Genomic DNA, 20,510 nt, shown 5'->3' on the forward strand with positions numbered 1-20,510 from the left:
AACCGGACGTAATGAGAATCCCAGGTTTCACTCTGACAATCGAGTGGTCAGAACATTATCACTTCCGTTCCAAGATGAGACTATCCGAGCGGGCGGTGTGGTTTCCAGTGCTAAGTATTAGTTTGAGGTTTGCTTTATAATTACTCCCATCTGTAAAGCTTTCTAAGGTGGATAATGCTTTGTTTGATTTGTTTTGGGATGGCCATAGATGTACTGTAAGTATGTACCCAGCTTCACGTACTGAACACTATAGAAAAAAGGAAAACTGTAATTGACAGGAAAGTTGCCAAAATGTTGAAATTAAGAGAATCTGTCAGTAAAATTCACCCACCACAATTATAGACATACTAGTCTTTGAAATGTAAATGCATCGACACCTTTTTATATCTCCTATGTTTCTGCCTCCCTGAGTAGTTTTCATTTTTAAGCAAATGAGTGTTAAGTGCTCTGGGTGTGACTGAGCACTTCTCAAGCCTCTGTCTGTAGTTGTTCTCCGTCCTGTATTACCCTCTTTTAGCTTTATTGATAGCTCATTGTCTGTCAGCTTTGCCCGACATCATACATACTGTGAACTATCAAGCTAAAGAGGCTGCTGCTGGCCAGGGAAGCAATCTCCGGAGACGGCGGCCGCGTAAGTGGCCTTATATGAATAAACACTCTTATTACTCACAAAAGGCAAATTATGGGAGATATAAAGGTGTCAATGAATTTACATGTCATAGATTCCCATATATGTGGTTCAAGGAGGGGGGGGATTGATCTTACTGATTCATTTTGATGGGACTGGATAAGCATTCGGTGTATGTGTGTGTGTGTGGGGGAAGGGACTCCCTATCCACATCGGGGATGTGGAATTTCATCATCCCATTACTACTAGGGGGGCTGGTCCTGGCAGCAGCTTGCTGACCTCCACCCTTCAGATTTTGTGTATGGGGGATGGAGGGAAAAGCTGCGGAGCATGCAGTCCGCAGACCGATGTCTAAGATCTACCTTCATATTATACTCTGCTCCCCGATTCCGTTGGATCATTCATTGCCAACTTTACTGTATTACTGGACTTGAATATTGCAGTTTCGGTCATTGAGAACTGTTCTGATTATTTTTTTTTTCTCCTTTTTTTCTCCTTTTCTGTAGTTGTTGACCTCCTGTACTGGCAGGACATTAAGAAGTCAGGAGCAGTGTTCGGTGTCAGCCTCTTCCTGCTGCTGTCTCTGACCGTCTTTAGCATTGTCAGCGTGGCCGCATATATCGCCCTGGGCCTGCTCTCTGTCTCCATCAGCTTTAGAATATACAAAGGGGTTCTGCAAGCTATCCAGAAATCCGATGAAGGACACCCATTCAAGTAAGTGCCATAGTCACATTATCAAGTAATATTTATATCTATCTATCTATCTATCTAATTATAAAATCATAAAATCTCTATGTACTGCTGAATCAGGAAAGGCCAAAAAAATCCCACTGGTTGGCTCTTCATGATGCTTGTTATAAGGCAGTTAAAAAAATGTCATTAGGTGAGCTTAGAGGGGGTGTGCTTTGGTTGGGACGACCCCCCCCCCCCCCAAATCAATGAAGTAGCTACTGCAGAGCTTTGGTTCTTCACTCGCGACTAGCAAACGATGTCAGACAAGTGTTTAGAGGGCGAGAACTGTGAATAAAATGGTTGATCGTTGTGAATGATGGGTCTTTGCCTTTACAATCTGACAGATTATGGGCCAATGTCAATGCCCCATTGTTGGTTCCCTAAATGGCAGCCCTTCAAGCGGCCAGTCCCATTCACTTGAGCTTATTCGTGCTGCACTTTATTACACAGCAGCAGGATGAAAAAACTAAAAACCTTGTAGCAATGGTATTTTAGGAATCTGTCATTCACCAAGCAGAACACAGAACATTTTTTTCTTTAGTAAATCTGCAGTGAAACATTTGGGGTGAAAAAGGTAACCTCTGAAACTATTCAACTGTCACAAGTACTATTTCTGGTGGCTGGGTCGTCCTAAAGCAGATAGTGTGGTTGAGGTTATAGCTATTAGTAATGAGGCAGCAATGAAACTTTTGCATGGAATCTTTCAAATGTTCCACGTGGACGGTTTCCAATTGTGCTATAAATGTGTTATCTGTTAGATAAGCCATTATTCAACAACGACGTAACCTTGAGCAATGTAGATGAATGTTTAGATATCTTTATACTGGCCAATTATCCGGAGCAAGCATTTGTAGGAAGGCTCGGGCTGTGTAAACTGCCAATCGCCCGATGAACAAGCAAAACGCTCATTCAGGTGAAATTTATTTTTAAGCTTGCTTAAAAATAATCATTCTTGGCAGCACATCATCCTCTGTTCTCGGCAGTACGTCTTTTTTAACAATCACATCCTGTGCTCAGAGTAATTGTATTTAAAGTGGTTTTCCACTTCTCTAAACGTGGACCCCAGATGATTTCTGTAATGTGAAATAACAATCATACAGTACTCGCCCTTCCCAGGGCCAGCTTCCCACCGCTGCTCAGGTTAGATGGAAAACCCCTTTAAGAATGGTTCTGAGCATGCGGGCAGTCTGTGTAAACAGGCTATTAGAGAGAACCTGTTAGCGGGTCGTGTAATGTAAATGAAGATTCCTCCTGCATTAAAGAAGGGATCAATGGGATGTCTCAAGATGCCAGAGAAAATGTTGCTGCAGTGACAGATGATGAGCTCTGTAATTTGCTTTCATTGCCTGCAGTAATCTTTTTAGGAGCATTAGCCGCCTGGCTCGTGGTTTGTGTTTGATCCTGCTGTAAGGGATAAGGGTAACTAATAACATTGGAGCCTAAGAGAAAAACACAGTGAGCAAATGCCTGTAGAAAGTAAATATAAATTAATAGTGCATGCTATTTTGATCAAAAAAGTGTAAAAGCCGTCCCACTGCGACAAGGCGTACCCAATCGGGATGGATAAAGAGATCAGGGTAAATAATAGCGTTAATAAAAACTTGTGTACAGAATATAGGGAGATTTTTGCTTTCTATTTGCTATAGTTTCACCAATGTTAGAGGTTGTCCACTACTTTTACATTGATGGCCCATCCTTAGGATTGGTCATCAATGTCAGATTGGCCGGGGTCCAACACCCGACACCCCGCCGATCAGCTGTTATCGATGACAGCGGCTGGAAGTACTTACTTGTGGAGCTGCTCCGTCTACTTGTAGTGGCTGCCGCAGGGTACTACACATCTGCCTCATTTTGATTTGAATAGGAGGTGGATGTGTAGTACCCTGCAGCGACCACTACAAGTAGACAGCCAGCTCCACAAGTGAGTACTTCCGGCCGGAGGACCCCGGCCAATCAGACATTGACCTATACTAAGGATGGGCCATCAATGTAAAAGTAGTGGACACTTCTTTAATTACAAATGCCACTGGCAAGTATTGGTCGTGTCTGGGGAAAAATTGTTCCCCTTCCTGAGCCACATTGCAGAAGACAGTGAATGAACCTTTTCCATTCACTGCCTATTACTTTTTTCCTTGGTGTGGTGCATCAGTTGGAGCCAAAGTTACAATCTGCATTGAGCCACACAAATTGTGGAGTTTTCTGAAACTGTGCAATCAGAGTAACTTTAATTTTATACTTCTCTCTTTAGAAATGGGTTTCCTGTAGCAACCAATCACAGCACAGCTTTAATTGTTCAAGAGCAGAATATGAAATAAAAGCTGCATTGTGATTGGTTTCTACGGTCACGTTTTGTAGCCAGTTTCAGGAGTTTCATGCATTCATTCCTATACATCCTGTGACATCGCAGCTCAGACATCTTTGTGCAATACATTAGTGAAGCAGGAACCATTGTACTTTAACCCAAGGGCAAAGTCGCCCATGTGGGGTGTTGTGGAGCCGCGCCTCAGGCCTATTTATGATTCTAATCTTCAGGTCACATATTGTGTCTGATTAGTACAGGAAATTATCTGTTGTGTCCTCTTTCTGTGAGTGTTGGAAACCACCTAACCCATCAGGTGTGATGAGAGGTAGCGATCTGTTCCTGGTCATGTAGACCCGGCCGTGCTCTGTGGATATTGTGACGGTTTATCACAGATACAGGACTGACCTGGGACCACACGCCACCGGGACCCTGCGTTTCAGTCCTTTTGGACCTTACAAGATTCATCATCGTCGGCTAATGCGTTTTTATATATAATATATTTTCATCCATTCACAATTTTATTTTTGCTTAAAGCAGTGTTGTATTATATTCATGGTTAAAAATTAAAGTAATTTGTTAATGTGCCTACACACTGAATCTCCCCATTGCTATTAATAATTATTATGCAAAGAGCATTGCTCATGTTACATAAGATGTCACTTGCCGTACCCTCAGCCCCCCATATATTTATACATGGTGGGACTGAGCTCCGCAGCTGCTGATCTTCCTCTTCCAGCCATGATACGAGTATATTTAGGTCACAGGGTTAGTGTCTCCATTCTGTAGTCTTGTCTCCTATGTTTTTCCCCAGTAGTGGATGTTGACATACAGATAATCAGAGCCTTGCATGACCATTGCCTTTCCCCTACTGGAACTTCTTCTGCTTTTGGAATTGCACTTAAGCAATATTAAGAAATATATCTAATTTCCTGCCAACTGAATGAGCCTGTAACGCTTTACATCTGATTTTCACTAGGGCAAAGTTAGTGGTGATTAATAGGGCGCGTAGGCTGATGCCATGTAGAGTGATTTTTCCTGGAGACCCTCCCACCCCATTTCTATCAGCATAGGCAAAAAGCCAACATAAGATTCCTACTGACCTCATGCCAGAAATGTCTAAATTGTCTAACATAATCCTAAAATGTTCCTTCAGATTTCAGTTTGGCTGCAGGTAGTTTGCAGGGAACCCCTGGATCTGCTGATCCTCCCTCCAGTGTCTCTCTCGTCCACAGGCTTTATCTGCCTCATTCATTTAATTGATAGATTACCAGGCTAAGTGCATGGGCAAAAAATGTTCCTGTGGGTAAGAGAAAATATTTATTTTTTTAATTCTTTTAATCCTGGGCAACCCCCCTTTTTTTAAGATGATCTATGTGGTACAATTAGATCTAAGTTTCGGCTATGTGTATAGACGCTGACACTGCCGTTGATGCCCTTTTTTTAGTTGCCCCCACAGTGCGTCTCTAGCAGATTCCCCTTATGCAGACATGCTCCACATACCGCACAGTTTAGGGTAAGCCCATATGACTCCTCAAGGTCACCAGAACAGGAATGCCTTAACAACTTGACCCATCCTCACCCCCTGTACCGAAAATATCACCGCTAGCTCAATGTAGTCCTCCCTACTGTCCTGTTTTGGCATTTCAGCCTACTGTGCTAGTAATGTTTAACTGAGCTTATATCCTAAAGGGCCCATCCGGCCCTGCTCACTTCCGCCTCGTGTCCGGTCACATCACTTATGCGGGTGTCATCTGCTGGGACGCATTAATCTGTCCTTCATTACAATAGGACCCGACATTACCGGCCCCCGTAATCATCCGATGTGGAAGTTGAATGGAATACCCCCTTTTAAGCTTCTCAAGAACTTTATGATTTGGCATTATTTTTGTACTAAAATTTTGTTTCATTGAAGCTACCCTTGTGTGTAAAACTGAGGCTGTGTTCACATGTCTAATAGAAATCTCCTCCTTTAGGCTATGTGCCCATGATGCAGAAATGCTCCGGATTTTTCCTGAGCGTTTCTGCATCTCCCTACAAGAGTATTTTCAGCCAGGTAGAAGTGTTTGTCACGGGTTTTGCACATGTGATTTCGCATTCGGGTTATCAAGCGCTTTCCAAATGATTTTAGCATCACTTGGAAAGTGCTTGACAACTTGGTCACACTATATAAATCCATGCAACCGGCATGGATTTTATATAGTGTGACCAAGTTAAAGAATAAAAATGGTAAAATTAAAAAAAATACCTACTGATGGCCCCCGGTCTCCTTCTCCGGTCTCCCTGGCGGCTCGCGATGGTCTAAAAGGACCTTCCATGACGTCATTTAGTCATGTGACAGGTCACGCGACCGCGGACATCAGCGGTCGCGTGACCCGTCACATGACTAAATGACATCATGGAAGGTCCCTTTTACACCATCGCGAGCCGGGAGCCAGGACACATCACTAAGGAGACCATCAGAAGGTATGTATGTATGTATGTATGTATATAAATATATATAAATCAAATGATTTTTTTTTTTTTATTTATAAAGATTTACACAAAGGAGAGAGGGAAAAAACAAACATTGGAGAAACCCAGTTCTCCACCCCCCAACCTTAAGAAGCATTAAACATGAGTTATTTATACATCTTGGCTCTGCAAAACCAGCAGAATTAGATGAACAAATATTTGAACATAGTAACAATAGTCAATCCAATTACATATAACTTGTGGAAGTACTAAGAACATTTTAATTAAATTTCAAAGAAGTTTAATTTGAGGCATCATATAAAGGTAACTCAAAGCAAGCCGAGGCGAAATCTCCTCAGTTTCCTAGATGTCAAACCAGAGCCATCAATCCATAGCCCCTTTAGCTTGTCAAATTTAGAGATAGCATCTCTTTTTAGTTATATGCCTTTTTCCAAATGTACTAGCCAGTTAACTTTATCAATATTCTGATATCATAGGCTCCTGATCTGCTATCCATTTTTGGACTATCAATTCGCTTGCCATATATAATATACGTGCCGCCGCAATTTGGCCGTACTCCTCAATAGTCAGATCTTCAACATATCCCAATATACATACTAATGGTGAAAGCTCTACGTCCATTGAATAAACCCTGTTCAGAAGGACCTCCTTTGACATGCGCTGGGTCCTTGGAGGGGTCCCATGGACACGTTTTGCACATCAGGAGCTTTTGGAACGTATAATGAGCTGCGAGCAGAGCCTTATTCTGCTAATTCTCCACGCTTTTTTGCACTGAATGTGTATCGCAGGGTGTGAGTGATCGGAGTCCCAAGGAGCGTTCTCATTTTACAGAGGGCAGCTATTTTTGGTAACCTACTTCACAGCCCGAGCTGGATGATGGCGGAGAGGGAAGCTGGTAATGTTGTATCACCGCCTAATGGCTTCTCACTTTATTCATCGGAAGATCTGTGAGCGGCTTTTCTGTTCTTGTGATGAAAGCGGAGTTCTTCAGGACTTGTGAGCGTTGGGTAGAAGTTTGAGTAGGTAACAAGAAGAGCTTGAGATGGAAATGGTTTCCCCAATTAGCAGGAAGTCAATTACTGCAATGCATTAACAATACTAATACATGCAGATACTATGCTGCTGATTTAGATGCAGATTCGCAGCAAATCCATGACTAAATCTACGTTATATATGTGTTTTACTATGGATTTTAATGCAGAACTCCCTTTATGCATTGACAATAGTGGAAACTTATTGACATTCTGTGGATTTAAAATCCGCACCACAGACGCTCATGTACTCTGTGTATTTGCTTCACGGTAAAACGGTACTAGCTATGTGTACTTTTACCATGGTGGTATCGAGTGTTGTGATGGCATGTTAGTCAGTGATTGGCTGCAGTGGTCACATGTCAGGAAGTAGAAACCAATCCGGAGTGGTGTTGGAGCAGTAGTGGCGAGGGGATCATTGGGGTGAGTATACCTTTTTTTATTTTTGGAAAAGAAAAAAAAAAGCGCACCAGGTTTTGCTGTGAGTGGGTAGGGGGAGAGAGCGATGCTCACCTGGTTGGGTCGTGTATGTCGCAACACCAATAAATGCCCGTTATAGAAGAAGCTGCTGCCGTCATGTCTGTGGCTAAGTGGTCCTTCTTCTATATAAAAGTTGATTGATGTGTAGCTGACCACGCTGCTGTATAAAGTAGTTCCACACTTGTAGTTGTGGCTTCATGTAGTCTTGACTACGTGTTTCGGGTCCGTACTGAACCCGTTCTCAACTAAAGCTACATATGTGTAAACATGTCGGCATGAATCAGGGACAGGCTCCCTTGTTGCAATCTGTTTTTCGGACAGCACAAATTGCTTGGCAGGATCCCTTTAAGCAATCGGACATTGAGTGACTGTGGACATTGCACTCCAGTATCTCAGAAGTTTTTGGTCTCCGGAAAGTTTCATGTCCTGTGTCTATTGTGTATAAAGAATAATATACAAAGCAAAAAAAAAAATTAAGCGCTAGATGTGTGTAGGGAGGTAAGAGGGCTGGTCAGGAAGTCCGCAGTGAGTCACACGAGACCAGAGCGGTGCAGATATCCAAACGAACACGCAAAGTGAGAAGTAGAACTCAAGAATTACCTGCGATGCATCTATCTGATGTTATGTGAGCAGAGCCTAAAACGTGTCAAGGCTGATACAATATGAACCTAGATGGGCGACCATCGATTGTGTACGGCACCTGTTAGCCGCTCAGGCAGCCTTAGTTAGCTGTGTATATATAGTGTCATTATTTATTTTTTAAGTGATCGTTTATCATGCGAGAAGTGTACTTGGATTTTGGGCTCTGATCTGGTCTGTTCTCTGCTTTTCTGTAGAGCTTATTTAGATTCCAATGTCGCAGTGTCTGAAGACCTGGTCCAGAAGTATTGTAATATTGCCCTGTCCCACGTCAACTGCTCGATCAAGGAGCTGCGGCGCCTCTTCCTGGTGGAGGATTTGGTGGACTCTCTGAAGGTACGTGTGTCACAAATAACATGCAGTGAGTGGATAGACGTTTATCTAAAGTATTAATCTGTTCTATCACATTTCTCCTGTTTCCCCTGTGCGGTCACAGAGCGATCTAGATGCAGAGCAATTAAGGGTTATTCCCAATATAGTAGGTTACTGTGGATAAGGGATAATTTAGTGACCACTGGGGATCAAACCACCGAGAACCCAATGATTCCAGGAATGAGGCTCTATAACCCAAAACCAGGCTCTGCGATCCCCCATCCTGAATGAAACAGTGGTCCACATTCTCAACCTTTGCTTCATTCATTGTCTATTGGACTGCTGGATAAAGGCGAGCTCCGCTTCTGGCTGTCTGGTCTAGCACTCCCATAGACAATTCCATTTTAACACCATAACACAACCTAATAAACAACAGCAGCCGTTCGTCATGTAAAAGATGTAATGGGTATCAATAACATTGCTCATTGAAATCACTTCAATAAAAAGATGGAAGGTCATTTAAACACTTCAAGGACAAGTTATCCTACATCTTTACCCTTTTTAAAGCTACTTTCATATCTGCGAAAGGCTCAATCACAAATTCCATCACATTTTCTTGAAAAAATAACGCAGCACTAGCTTTTCATGTAAAGTAACAGCTCCCATGATGGACCTCTGCCAGACCCCATTATAGTCAATGTGGTCTTGCACTGTTGCAGTCCCAAGTGTCCGGGAACAGACTGATTTTTTTTTTTTTTTTTCCCTATAGATTTTAGTCTTTCACTCATGGGAACAGAACACTATAAATGACAGCGTGCTCCATAGGGCAACAAATAGTGTAGCTGTGGGTAAGGATGAATGGTCTCACATTTTGCTGGCCCCCATATGTGTCCTGCACACCTGATCGTCTGGTGGCCTGCACACAACTCCAACATCCTCCTTGTTTGGAAATGCATAAAGCTGCTGCTGACAACCTTCTGCTGGGGTCCAGGTGGACTATGTGTGTATAGTATAATATCCTGACAAACTGCTCAGTGTGACCCTGAAATACATCAATTTTATCTTTTAATAAAGCTTTAAATCACGTCCATCTCCTGGATCTTCTACGAGCAACGTGGCACAACTGAAACCTTCACATTTAACAGACTGCTCCTAAGTGAAGAGAAACCTATTAGGTTATGTTCACACTAGATTTTTATTTATTTTTTTTCCCTTGAAAATTTTCAGCTGCTTTTTACAGTACCAGCAGAGTCTATTTCAGAAATCTCATGCACACATTGGTTTTTGTGTCATCAGTATTTTGTACTTTGCATGTTTTTTATGCACAATAGAGCATGTCACTTCGTTCTGCTTTTTTTTTCAGCGTTTTCCACCCATTGAAAGTAATAGGTAGTGAAAAAATGCTTTGTGTTAATATAGCTATCTGATTTTCCTGCTTTTTTTAGTGAAAAAAAAAAGCAAGTACAGCAGTATGTGAAACTCATTTATTTTTGTGCTTTTACCATCTTGTCTGTCACCTGAGATGATAGTTTGGATTAGGACAGTTTTTAGTTAAATTAGTGATGTGGTTGAGCTAGGTGTGAGATTGAACAATACCTGTGGCCCACGGAAGTGTGAAATTAAACAATCTTAACAACTCCATGACAGACAATAGTGTGAAAATAGTATCCTACAAACACAATGCACTGCCAATGTCTTAGAAAAACTATTCCTGAATAATTCACCTCCCCCCACAGTTACATTTGTAATTCTGGTTTCACATATGTCTTGCATTGGTGACCTGTGTTCTTGCTTCTGTGGTGGAAGTAAAGCTAAACTTTGGGATCCTGAAAAGCGCACCAAAACCACCTGCTTTCCTGCCAAGAATTCAGGTTTTGCTGCCGAAAAAACACCTAGTGTGAACATAGCCTTAATGTTCAAGAAGTGCTCCTAGCATCACCAGCTGCCATCTATAGACCCATGTAGACCGACTCTTGGGCTACAGAGAATTTACAACGTCCATCTTCGGATTACTGCTCCAGGTTGTGTTGCCCATATAATGCCAACATATTGCACGGTGGTGTACAGAGACCGTCATTACTAACGTCAGTCCCTACAGTTTCCGATCAGATTTCCCCATCTCGTCCACCTATGGTTCAGATTCATGGGACATTGTGCCTCCCGGTACTCGCCTGTCAGTATTTTGTGAGTGGGAGAGATCGGCAGCATCCAGAGGACCAGTTAAACCTCGGGGGCTCAGATGTTCATCAGACAATTCCCAGATACTGGTAAAAGCCTCTGAATCCAAACCATTTAGGATCATGTTGAGATTCTGCTTTTTCTATATGGTTCTGTGGATACTTTTCAGGTAGTTTAGGTGCCCGTATACCTTACATAATGTATATGTGGAGCATTAATGACTGTGAGGAATTTATATAACAGGATAATCTGTGACGATAGCGACTAGCAGCAGTGAGATGGACGGCAGTCTGCCTTGGCCTGTAACCTGAGGACATGTTGGCATGTGGCAGACTTCAGTCCTATTCCTAGCAGATCCCATGTAACCCTATGCAGCCGTGGCCTATGCTGCTCTCTGGAAGTGACTGTGCAGACGGTCTCCCATGTTCAATCATCTTCTCAGGTTTTACTTAAAGGTCACTATACTTTTTGGCCGATCAGCAGCGAGTGTTCTACAGATGACGCTTGCCGGCCTCTGTCACGATAAATCTCTTATAATTGTGCTTTGATTTTCTTATGACGGTGCAGTCTTACTAGTTTGTTGCTAACCTGTTTCCTGTTCAGTTTGCAGTGCTGATGTGGGTATTCACCTATATTGGTGCCTTGTTCAATGGATTGACCTTACTGATCCTGGGTGAGTAGGACAGCTTTTATTTTTCCTATGATTGTCACTGTTGAAAGATCAGCGGATTTTATTTAAAAAAAAAAAACAAAACACACCGTTATGGAGGATATAGTGCACTGGAGAGCGTGTGTATTTTTATATTTTTTTTGAAATTATTAAATTTATTAATTTAATCTTGAGCCCCTTAGCATCCATAGATTGCTCGATTCATCCGGATATGGTGGGATCCCAAGCTGTCTAATGCACTATGCTGAGCTGTGACTGGATATCTGCATTCAACCTTATTGTTCTTATTTAATGTTATTAGTCTATTTATTTTCTGTACAAATTAGAAGTATTGTAGTGCAGGAGTTTGCTCAATTGTTTATCTAAATCACATTTATTAGAGTTTGCCCTACATAGCCGTATACGCCGCCATGATCTGTTCTGTTCTCGGTTTCTTCACTGTTGGCGATGTCGCTGTAAAATCCTTTCGCATTGTGCATGGCGGTCTCCTACATTGAATCATGGTGGTCCGTGCTTCGCATTGTGCAACTTGGTCTCCTACAGTGAATCATGGTGGGGTCCGTGCTTTGCATTGTACATGGCGGTCTCCTTCACTGAATCATAGTGGTCCGTGCTTTGCATTGTACATGGCGGTCTCCTTCACTGAATCATAGTGGTCCGTGCTTTACATTGTACATGAGCACAGTGCCGCAGAAAACCTTCTTGTTATGCGCCGGAAGTCACAGTGACTCCCCCGTGCATAACAAGGTTTTCTGCGGCACTGTGCTCATACAAACCCGGCCAGGAGGAAACAAAGAGCAGTCTATAAGGGCCGCGCTTTGTGCATGCGCCGGGAGGTGAGGAAGGAAAGCGCACGTCACAGCGCCCTGAGACGTGCAGTGGAGGGAGGGAAAATGGTAACTAGGCTGATGGGAGGCGATTTAGGGGAATAATAATCAGATAGGCGGGCATTGCTTGGTGTCTCACGGATGCAAAGTCTGTTGAAAAGCAAAAAGATAAAACTACTTTTCTCTGCAATCAGACCTCTGTGGGCCATACAGGTAAGCATAGATTTACTTTACTATACCCTGTATGCCCATAGTAGCGGTCTGATAACTCCCAGGGGGTGACAGATTCCCTTTTAAGGCCATTCATGAACCAGCATACCCGCCTGTATTAACAGAAGCATATGACCAGCTGTACAAAATGGAGTTAGGATATCCATATTAATCATGGCAGGGTTTCGCGAAGTAATGCAATACTGAATGATGGGCCACATGAATCATAGAATCATAGAATGTTGGAAGGGACCTCCTGGGTCATCTGGTCCAACCCCCTGCTCAAAGTAGGATTCACTAAACCATCTCAGACAGATGTCTGTCCAGCCTCTGTTTGAAGACGTCCATTGAAGGGGAACTCACCACCTCTCGTGGCAGCCTGTTCCACTCATTAATCACCCTAACTGTCAAAAAGTTTTTTCTAATATCTAATCTGTGTCTCCTCCCATTTAGTTTCATCCCGTTGCTTCTAGTCTTTCCTTGTGCAAATGAGAATAAAGATGATCCTTCTACAATGTGACAGCCCTTGACATATTTGTAGACAGCTATTAAGTCTCCTCTCAGTCTTCTTTTTTGCAAGCTAAACATTCCCAAATCCTGCAACCGTTCCTCATAGGACATGGTTTGCAGACCAGTCACCATTCTGGTCGCTCTTCTCTGAACTTGCTCCAGTTTGTCGATGTCTTTTTTAAAATGTGGTGCCCAAAACTGTACACAGTATTCCAGATGAGGTCTGACCAAAGAGGAGTAAAGACCGATAATGACTTCACGTGATCTAGACTGTATGCTTCTGTTAATACATCCCAGAATTGTATTTGCCTTTTTTGCTGCTGCATCACACTGTTGACTCATGTTCAGTCTATGATCTATTAGTATACCTAAGTCTTTTTCACATGTACTGTTGCTTAGCTCTATTCCTCCCATTCTGTATATGCTTTTTTCATTTTTATTGCCCAGATGTAGTACTTTGCATTTTTCCCTGTTAAAAAACATTCTGTTGGTTGCTGCCCATGAAGTTTATTCCCTGAGCTCTTTTGTTACTTAAATAAAATGTTTCCAGTTAAGATCTGTAGATGATCACATCCAGTCTTTATAACCTCTTACACGGTGGCCATTGCTACAGTCCAGCATTTCTGGATAAGTGTAGTTCGGTTGCTGTCCTCTCCGCGTCTTGTGCAAATTTGGCTACAGCTGACCGCGGCCTCGGAGGAGCTTCTTATTGCACCATTATGTTGGGATCAGGCAGGAGCGTTTGATAAGGCTCACATACACCTCATTCAGCTGTCAGCCAAACCAAAATTATTGGCCGGACTGACCATCCACATGATGTGCATGAGGGTCCTTCAACTAATCTACCGGGGTTAAAAAAGGATCAGGATGTTTTGAATTTCAATTCCCGATCTTTGTTCTCCCGGGAGGACCTGCTGTCAGTCTGGCTGTGACTTACCCCACGTGAACGCTTGGTTGATCTGAGCATACATTTATACGGGGGTGTATAGTGAGATTTCTGTAGGCAAAACTAGGGCCACACGGCGACACTGAAATTGCAGTACATAGTGACATTGCATCTAATGATTTCCTATGTTGTCGCATTGTGACCTGTGCCTGCGACAGTCGCAAATGTTTCCAAATTAGCTGGATTTTACTGTTGCTAGCGACTCATTTGCCATAGACCTCGATGCAAGTTGCATGCGACAAGTTGTAACTTGGCTGTTTTTATTTTACAGCTAAATCGGAGCTACAAAATAGTGCTCGACAGCAAGTCAGAGGAAATTGCTGTCTCGCAAGAAATGCAGCCCCGTGTATGGCCCCCTAACGTAGGGCATTGATTCTTTTGGGTTGGCTACATTTGTCAAGCAATTGGCAGATTACTCCCATAATGGTCGATAGCAGCTGCTCACCGCTACATAAAACTGTAATCTATGATGAGAGAGAAATTTGGATTTCATATAGACATTCATTTGCTTTTGTTTTTTTTCAGCACTGATTTCTTTGTTCAGTATTCCAGTAATTTATGAAAGACATCAGGTAAGAGAACAACAGTATTTTTTCGTATATTTTTTTTATATATGCATGAAGAATAGTTTTCGTGCCCTGGAGAATCGTCCTTTACGGAAATAATTAAATAAATTTTACCTTTTTCTTCCAGACTCAAATTGATCACTACCTAGCACTCATAAACAAGAATGTTAAAAATGTATCCGAACTGTAAGTATCTTTTATTTTATACAAATGGCTAAGAATCGAGTGTAATACAGCTGGCTAACACATACTGTGACTAAATAATTAGAATATTATATTCTGATAGCAGCCTGCTATATATAAGTAGGCATATAACCTTTATTCTGATCAGTCCGAGACTATTGGCGCACATTTTGATCGGGTTATATGAACACATGGTGCGGCAGCCTCAGTTGTGTGACAGCTTGGAGTATTACCATTTCTGTTAGAAGCAGAAAACAGGGGCCATTTATTGCAGCCATTAAAGGGAATCTGTTGGTAGGATCATCCCTCCTAAGCCGTCTATATGGGCACGCTGGTCATAGGAAGCTGAATAATGATATCCTGATGTTTCCAGTCCATAGATCTTAGCAGCTCATTTACATATTAAGAAAAACTTGGATTTCTCTGGAATCAGAATTCCAGAGAAATCCAAGTTTTTAAATGAATGGACTGGAAATAGATCTCCCTGAGAATCTGCCTCCAGAGCTGCTTATAAAATAAAGAGTAGTTACCAGTGTGTACTGATTTCCCTTTTCTTCCTTTATTATAGGGTTCTCTCTAAAGTCCCTGGACTGAAACGCAAAACCGATTAACCGCTACTAAAAAAAATCCAGTTTGCCGCAGACACCAATAGGAGCCTCGGAATTTAAGCGCTGTGTATTTGGATTACACAGGGTGGGTCAGGGAAGACCAGCCTTGACATTGCAGTGCAATTTCCCAGATCATTTTTGTTTTTCGTTTTTTCTTTTTTTCTTTTTTTTTTCCTCCATTAATATTTTTTTTTCTCCTTTTTTTTTTTTCTCCTTTTTTTTTTTTTTTTTTTTGCATCGCAGTGTTTAAGGAAGAAACGATTGTTTTTACTGCCATGTGTTTCATTCTAAGTATTGTAAGCTGCTATGTAAGGGTTTGAAACTATTTCTCTGTTTCTCCTGTGTGAAGCACCGTTTAATACAGAACTCTTCTTTGTTTTCTAGCATGCTGTATATTGTGCTTCAGAAGTAGACTTACTGAGCTTTCATGGGCATAATGTTAACCAGTTCTTGCACTGTGTATGAATAGCAAGTCCAGATTTGCTTCAGTGTAGATTGGGCGCCCCGGTGCACAGCGCTCTGCATTTTAAGCCCTCCCAGCACTGAGCCCACCACAAAGCAACCCCCCTTGTGCGCTCATACCTAAAGAAACAACCACGGCTTCTGTTCGGTATGATGGTAGCTCGACCTCGTGATTTTATTGTTTTATCAATTGCCAATAAATATAGTGTGTTCAGAGAGCTTGGCTCCGTCAGTCACTCCCACAGTGCTTTCCTTATTTTTTATTTTTAGAGAAATAAAACCATAAATGACATTCTTCACTTGTAGCTCAATAGCACATACACCTACAGGACATCCCACTCCTAGAAACACTAGTGTCTAACGAACAATTTAGTCATGTATACCAAGCTGGGAACTTCCACGTTTTAATGCTCCGGAGATGAGTTTTTGCACAAACACATTTACAGTGACTTGAACTTTCTGTGGACCGAGTGCTGAACGCTGCAAATTTGTTTGGGTGAAAAAGTCGCTCATTGCAAAAAAAAAACAAAAAAAAAACGTGAAGTGTTTCCGAGCTGCAGGAATGTGCTGAAGCAAGTCTATGGAATGCATTGTGATACTGTATGTAAAAATAAAAGAAAAACAAGTATCAATAAAGCTTGTAGACCTTAACTTGTTTAAACTTATTGGATCTCATGTTTTGTTTTTTTTGTTATTTTGGGCAAGTATCCATGAATGTTTAGTACACTGCTCAAAAAACAAAGGGAACACTCAAACAACACATCCTAGATCTGAATGAATGAAATATTCTCATTGAATACTTTGTTCTGTACAAAGTTGAATGTGCTGACAACAAAATCACACAAAAATCATCAATGGAAATCAAATTTATTAACCAATGGAGGCCTGGATTTGGAGTCACCTGCAAAATTAAAGTGGAAAAACACACTACAGGCTGATCCAACTTTGATGTAATGTCCTTAAAACAAGTCAAAATGAGGCTCAGTATTGTGTGTGGCCTCCACGTGCCTTTATGACCTCCGTACAACGCCTGGGCATGCTCCTGATGAGGTTGCAGATGGTCTCCTGTGGGATCTCCTCCCAGACCTGGACTAAAGCATCCGCCAACTCCTGGACAGTCTGTGGTGCAACGTGACGTTGGTGGATGGAGCGAGTCATTATGTCCCAGATGTGCTCAATCGAATTCAGGTCTGGGGAACGGGCGGGCCAGTCCATAGCTTCAATGTCTTCATCTTGCAGGAACTGCTGACACACTCCAGCCACATGAGGTCTGGCATTGTCCTGCATTAGGAGGAACCCAGGGCCAACCGCACCAGTATATGGTCTCACAAGGGGTCTGAGGATCTCATCTCGGCACATGGAGGGCTGTGCGGCCCTCCAAAGAAATGCCACCCCACACCATTACTGACCCACTGCCAAAACCGGTCATGCTGAAGGATGTTGCAGGCAACAGATCGCTCACCACGGCGTCTCCAGACTCTGTCACGTCTGTCACATGTGCTCAGTGTGAACCTGCTTTCATCTGTGAGGATCTCAGGGCACCAGTGGTGACTTTGCCAATCCTGGTGTTCTGTGGCAAATGCCAAGCATCATGCATGGTTTTGGGCTGTGAGCACAACCCCCATCTGTGGATGTCGGGCCCTCATGGAGTCAGTTTCTAACAGTTAGTGCACACACATGCACATTTGTGGCCTGCTGGAGGTCATTTTGAAGGGCTCTGGCAGTGCTCTACCAGTGTTCCTCCTTGCACAGAGGCGGAGGTAGCGGTCCTGCTGCTGGGTTGTTGCCCTCCTACGGCCCCCTCCACGTCTCCTGGTGCACTGGCCTGTCTCATGGTAGCACCTTCAGCCTCTGGACACTATGCTGACAGACACAGCAAACCTTGCCACAGCTTGCATTGATGTGCCATCCTGGATGAGCTGCACTACCTGAGCAACTTCTGTGGGTTGTAGAGTCCATCTCATGCTAATACGAGTGTGAAAGCACAACCAACATTCAATAGTGACCAAAACATCAGCCAGAAAGCGTTGGTACGGAGATGTGGTCTGTGGTCCCCACCTGCAGAACCACTCCTTTATTGAGGGTGTCTTGATAATTGCCAACAATTTCCATCTACTGTCTATTCCATTTGCACAACAGCATGTGAAATTGATTGTCAATCAGTGTTGCTTCCTAAGTGGACAGTTTGATTTCACAGAAGTTTGATTTACTTGGAGTTATATTCTGTTTAAGTGTTCCCTTTATTTTTTTGAGCAGTGTATTTTACCTGGCTAAGTGGGTTATCTGACTAATTTTAGCACTTCTAAAGATAACCCTGGATTTGTCGGCCTATTCCTCCTCCCAACTCTTCCCTTATGGCATATTTTTGCGGATAGAAGGATCAAGCACTTGGATATCAACATGCCTGCTCCTTATTTTATTTATTATGCTTATAGAGCGGCATATTCCGCAGAACTTTATAGACATCGTCTCTGTCCCCATTGGGGCTCACAATCTAAATTCCCTATCAGTCTTTGGAGTGTGGGAGGAAACCCACGCCAACACGGAGAGAACAGACAAACTCCTTGCAGATGTTGTCTTATGTGGGATTTGAAGCCCGGACCCCAGCACTAAAAATCACTAACCACTGAGCCACTGTTTTGTTCCAACAATCTCCAGCGCTATCTGGCATAGGTGTTCTTCCTATTCAGAACACATGTACTCTTGGCCAAACTGGGCGTACGGGTGTAGGAGGACGGCCGGAGAGTGAATGTTTGTTTTATTGTGGTCTATGGCTAGTCTATTGTCAATTCAAAATTCTGTAATAGTGTTTTGAATAAAAATAAGGAGGGTCCTATGTTCATTAGACACATCTTTTTAGGTAGGATGGCTACAAAAAGTGTCTTTATTAGTTATGAGCACAAGTGTTCATTACTGGAATTTGCCTATGGTGCTCGAGTATGCACCAAGTATCGCGGGTGCTCGAGTGACATGTTCGAGTCCTTGCGGCCTCTTGTTTCGCAGCTGTTTGTCAGGCAATCCCTGCATGTTTTGTGACTAATAGCAGCGAAACTTGGGGCTTGAACATGTCACTCGAGTGCAAACTTGAGTAACGAGCACTTGCGCTCATCACTAGTCTTTTATATATGGACATGCCTGCTTAACCAGATACTTTCCATTACAATTCTAGGCCATCTGATTGTCCACTAATTTAAGAGTTGCTGCTGGTTTCCCAGGTGAATTACTGCCAGTCATTGGGTAACCAAGAGGCTGGACTCCCTGTAATTAGCTTATGGTAGATGGGCCCTTCTTAGTCAAAAGTGAACACTCCCTTTTTAAAGGAGTTTTTCTGGATACTTACATTGGTGCCCAAGGGTTGGATCACAGAGCTTTTGTTGATTTGTCAACAAAGCCTAGATCCGCATAGACATCCTGGTCTTGGCATCACCTTTGGGACTTTGCATCAGTATCTGGATCTTTTTCTGTCACATAAGCAGTTGATGACTAGTGTTGAGCGAGTATGTTCTGTCCGAGTATGCTCGGGCCGAGCTCCGAGTAGTTACAGCTGCTCGGTGATAGGGTTGAATCGCTCCTGTGTGCATGATTTGCGATTGTTTGACAGCTTTATTACATGTGAGGAATGCGTAAGAAATTGACAGTTTTAGTACATGTAAGGAATGTCTAACAGTCGCAAATCATGCACACGGGAGCGATTTAACCCTATCACCGAGCAGCTGTAACTACTCGGAGCTCGGCCCGAGCATACTCCGGGAAAGGGTTAATAGAACATACTCGCTCAACACTATTGATGACATGTCGTGTTAGGCCATTTTGCTTGCCATGACCCAGTGCAGTTGAACTTCCAGTGTGCCATCCTCTGAAAAGATATGAAATAACAATCTATTTCTGTAGGGTGGAAGTCTAGTGCTCTAAGCTCTGGATTCATTTGTCAAACCAATGTACATCATAGGGCGACCTCACAAAACTTCTCATTATATGCCATGTGTGGTATTAGAGTGGCGTTTTCCTAATTTAATGCCAAGTTAGTACAATAGTTACATAGTTCCTATAAGTCTCCTTGACAAAAGAAGACATAACTGTAAAGTTCAACCATGCACTGGGAAAGAATGAAGGGAAGGGTATGCATAATCTTTACCCTTATTAATCCAAAAACTGAACACATGAGCCAGTCGAACCCAAAAAGTAAATATGTCCATCCTGATCGTAAGGCTAGCAAAAATGAAACTGGAACACTTTCCCATAGGCTGTCATAGAAACTGAACTTCATGCCTGTAAAGCTTTGTGATCTACCTTGTATGGATTTTAAGGTTTTATGACCTTTATTACAAGTATTTATACGGGAAGATGTAAGAAAGTACAGAATTTATCTTCCGAGGTCTTTTACTTGAGTCCTTGACAGAACTTCAGGATGTCGGTTTAGGTTTTATGTAAAATGCTCTTGTTTGTTGTTAATATAACCTCTAAGGCAGGGTTCTCAAACTCTGCTGGGTATATGGGCCACAAATGGAAAAAATTTGAATTTGGGGGGCCGCATTTTTTGTTCAATGTGACATTTTTAGTGATACCATTTTTTTTTTGTATACACCTTTTGAACATTTTTCCCGTGTTTATTTTTTTATGGATGTGGCGATAATAAACGTGTACTTTTTTGTGTTTACTTTAGTTTACATATTAAACAGCATTTTTAGTGCCCAATATTTTTTCATGCTTTTATTTTTATTTTTTTGATTTTTACAATTTTCTTTCCTCAAATT

The 20,510-nt window shown here is 42.4% G+C and overlaps 1 protein-coding gene across 6 annotated transcripts in view; it reads left to right on the forward strand.

Annotated features, from left to right (window-relative positions):
* RTN4 (reticulon 4) overlaps positions 1 to 20,510 on the forward strand; it is an 83,901-nt gene that overhangs the window by 35,108 nt on the left and 28,283 nt on the right. For 5 of the 6 annotated variants that reach the window (XM_073672292.1, XM_073672293.1, XM_073672294.1 and 2 more), the window contains 6 exons: positions 1,135 to 1,342; positions 8,482 to 8,620; positions 11,378 to 11,447; positions 14,463 to 14,509; positions 14,631 to 14,689; positions 15,255 to 16,421. In XM_073672292.1, the coding sequence (XP_073528393.1) occupies positions 1,135 to 1,342; positions 8,482 to 8,620; positions 11,378 to 11,447; positions 14,463 to 14,509; positions 14,631 to 14,689; positions 15,255 to 15,297 (566 nt within the window). In that variant the 3' untranslated portion in view covers positions 15,298 to 16,421. Of the gene's footprint in view, positions 1 to 1,134; positions 1,343 to 8,481; positions 8,621 to 11,377; positions 11,448 to 14,462; positions 14,510 to 14,630; positions 14,690 to 15,254; positions 16,422 to 20,510 lie in introns of those variants that run through there. The other variant, XM_073672291.1, reaches the window with a different exon arrangement.

This window comes from Phyllobates terribilis, unplaced genomic scaffold (assembly GCF_046119375.1).
Source record: "Phyllobates terribilis strain yellow unplaced genomic scaffold, ASM4611937v1 Scaffold_3__8_contigs__length_932513732, whole genome shotgun sequence".
Lineage (NCBI taxonomy): Eukaryota > Metazoa > Chordata > Amphibia > Anura > Dendrobatidae > Phyllobates > Phyllobates terribilis.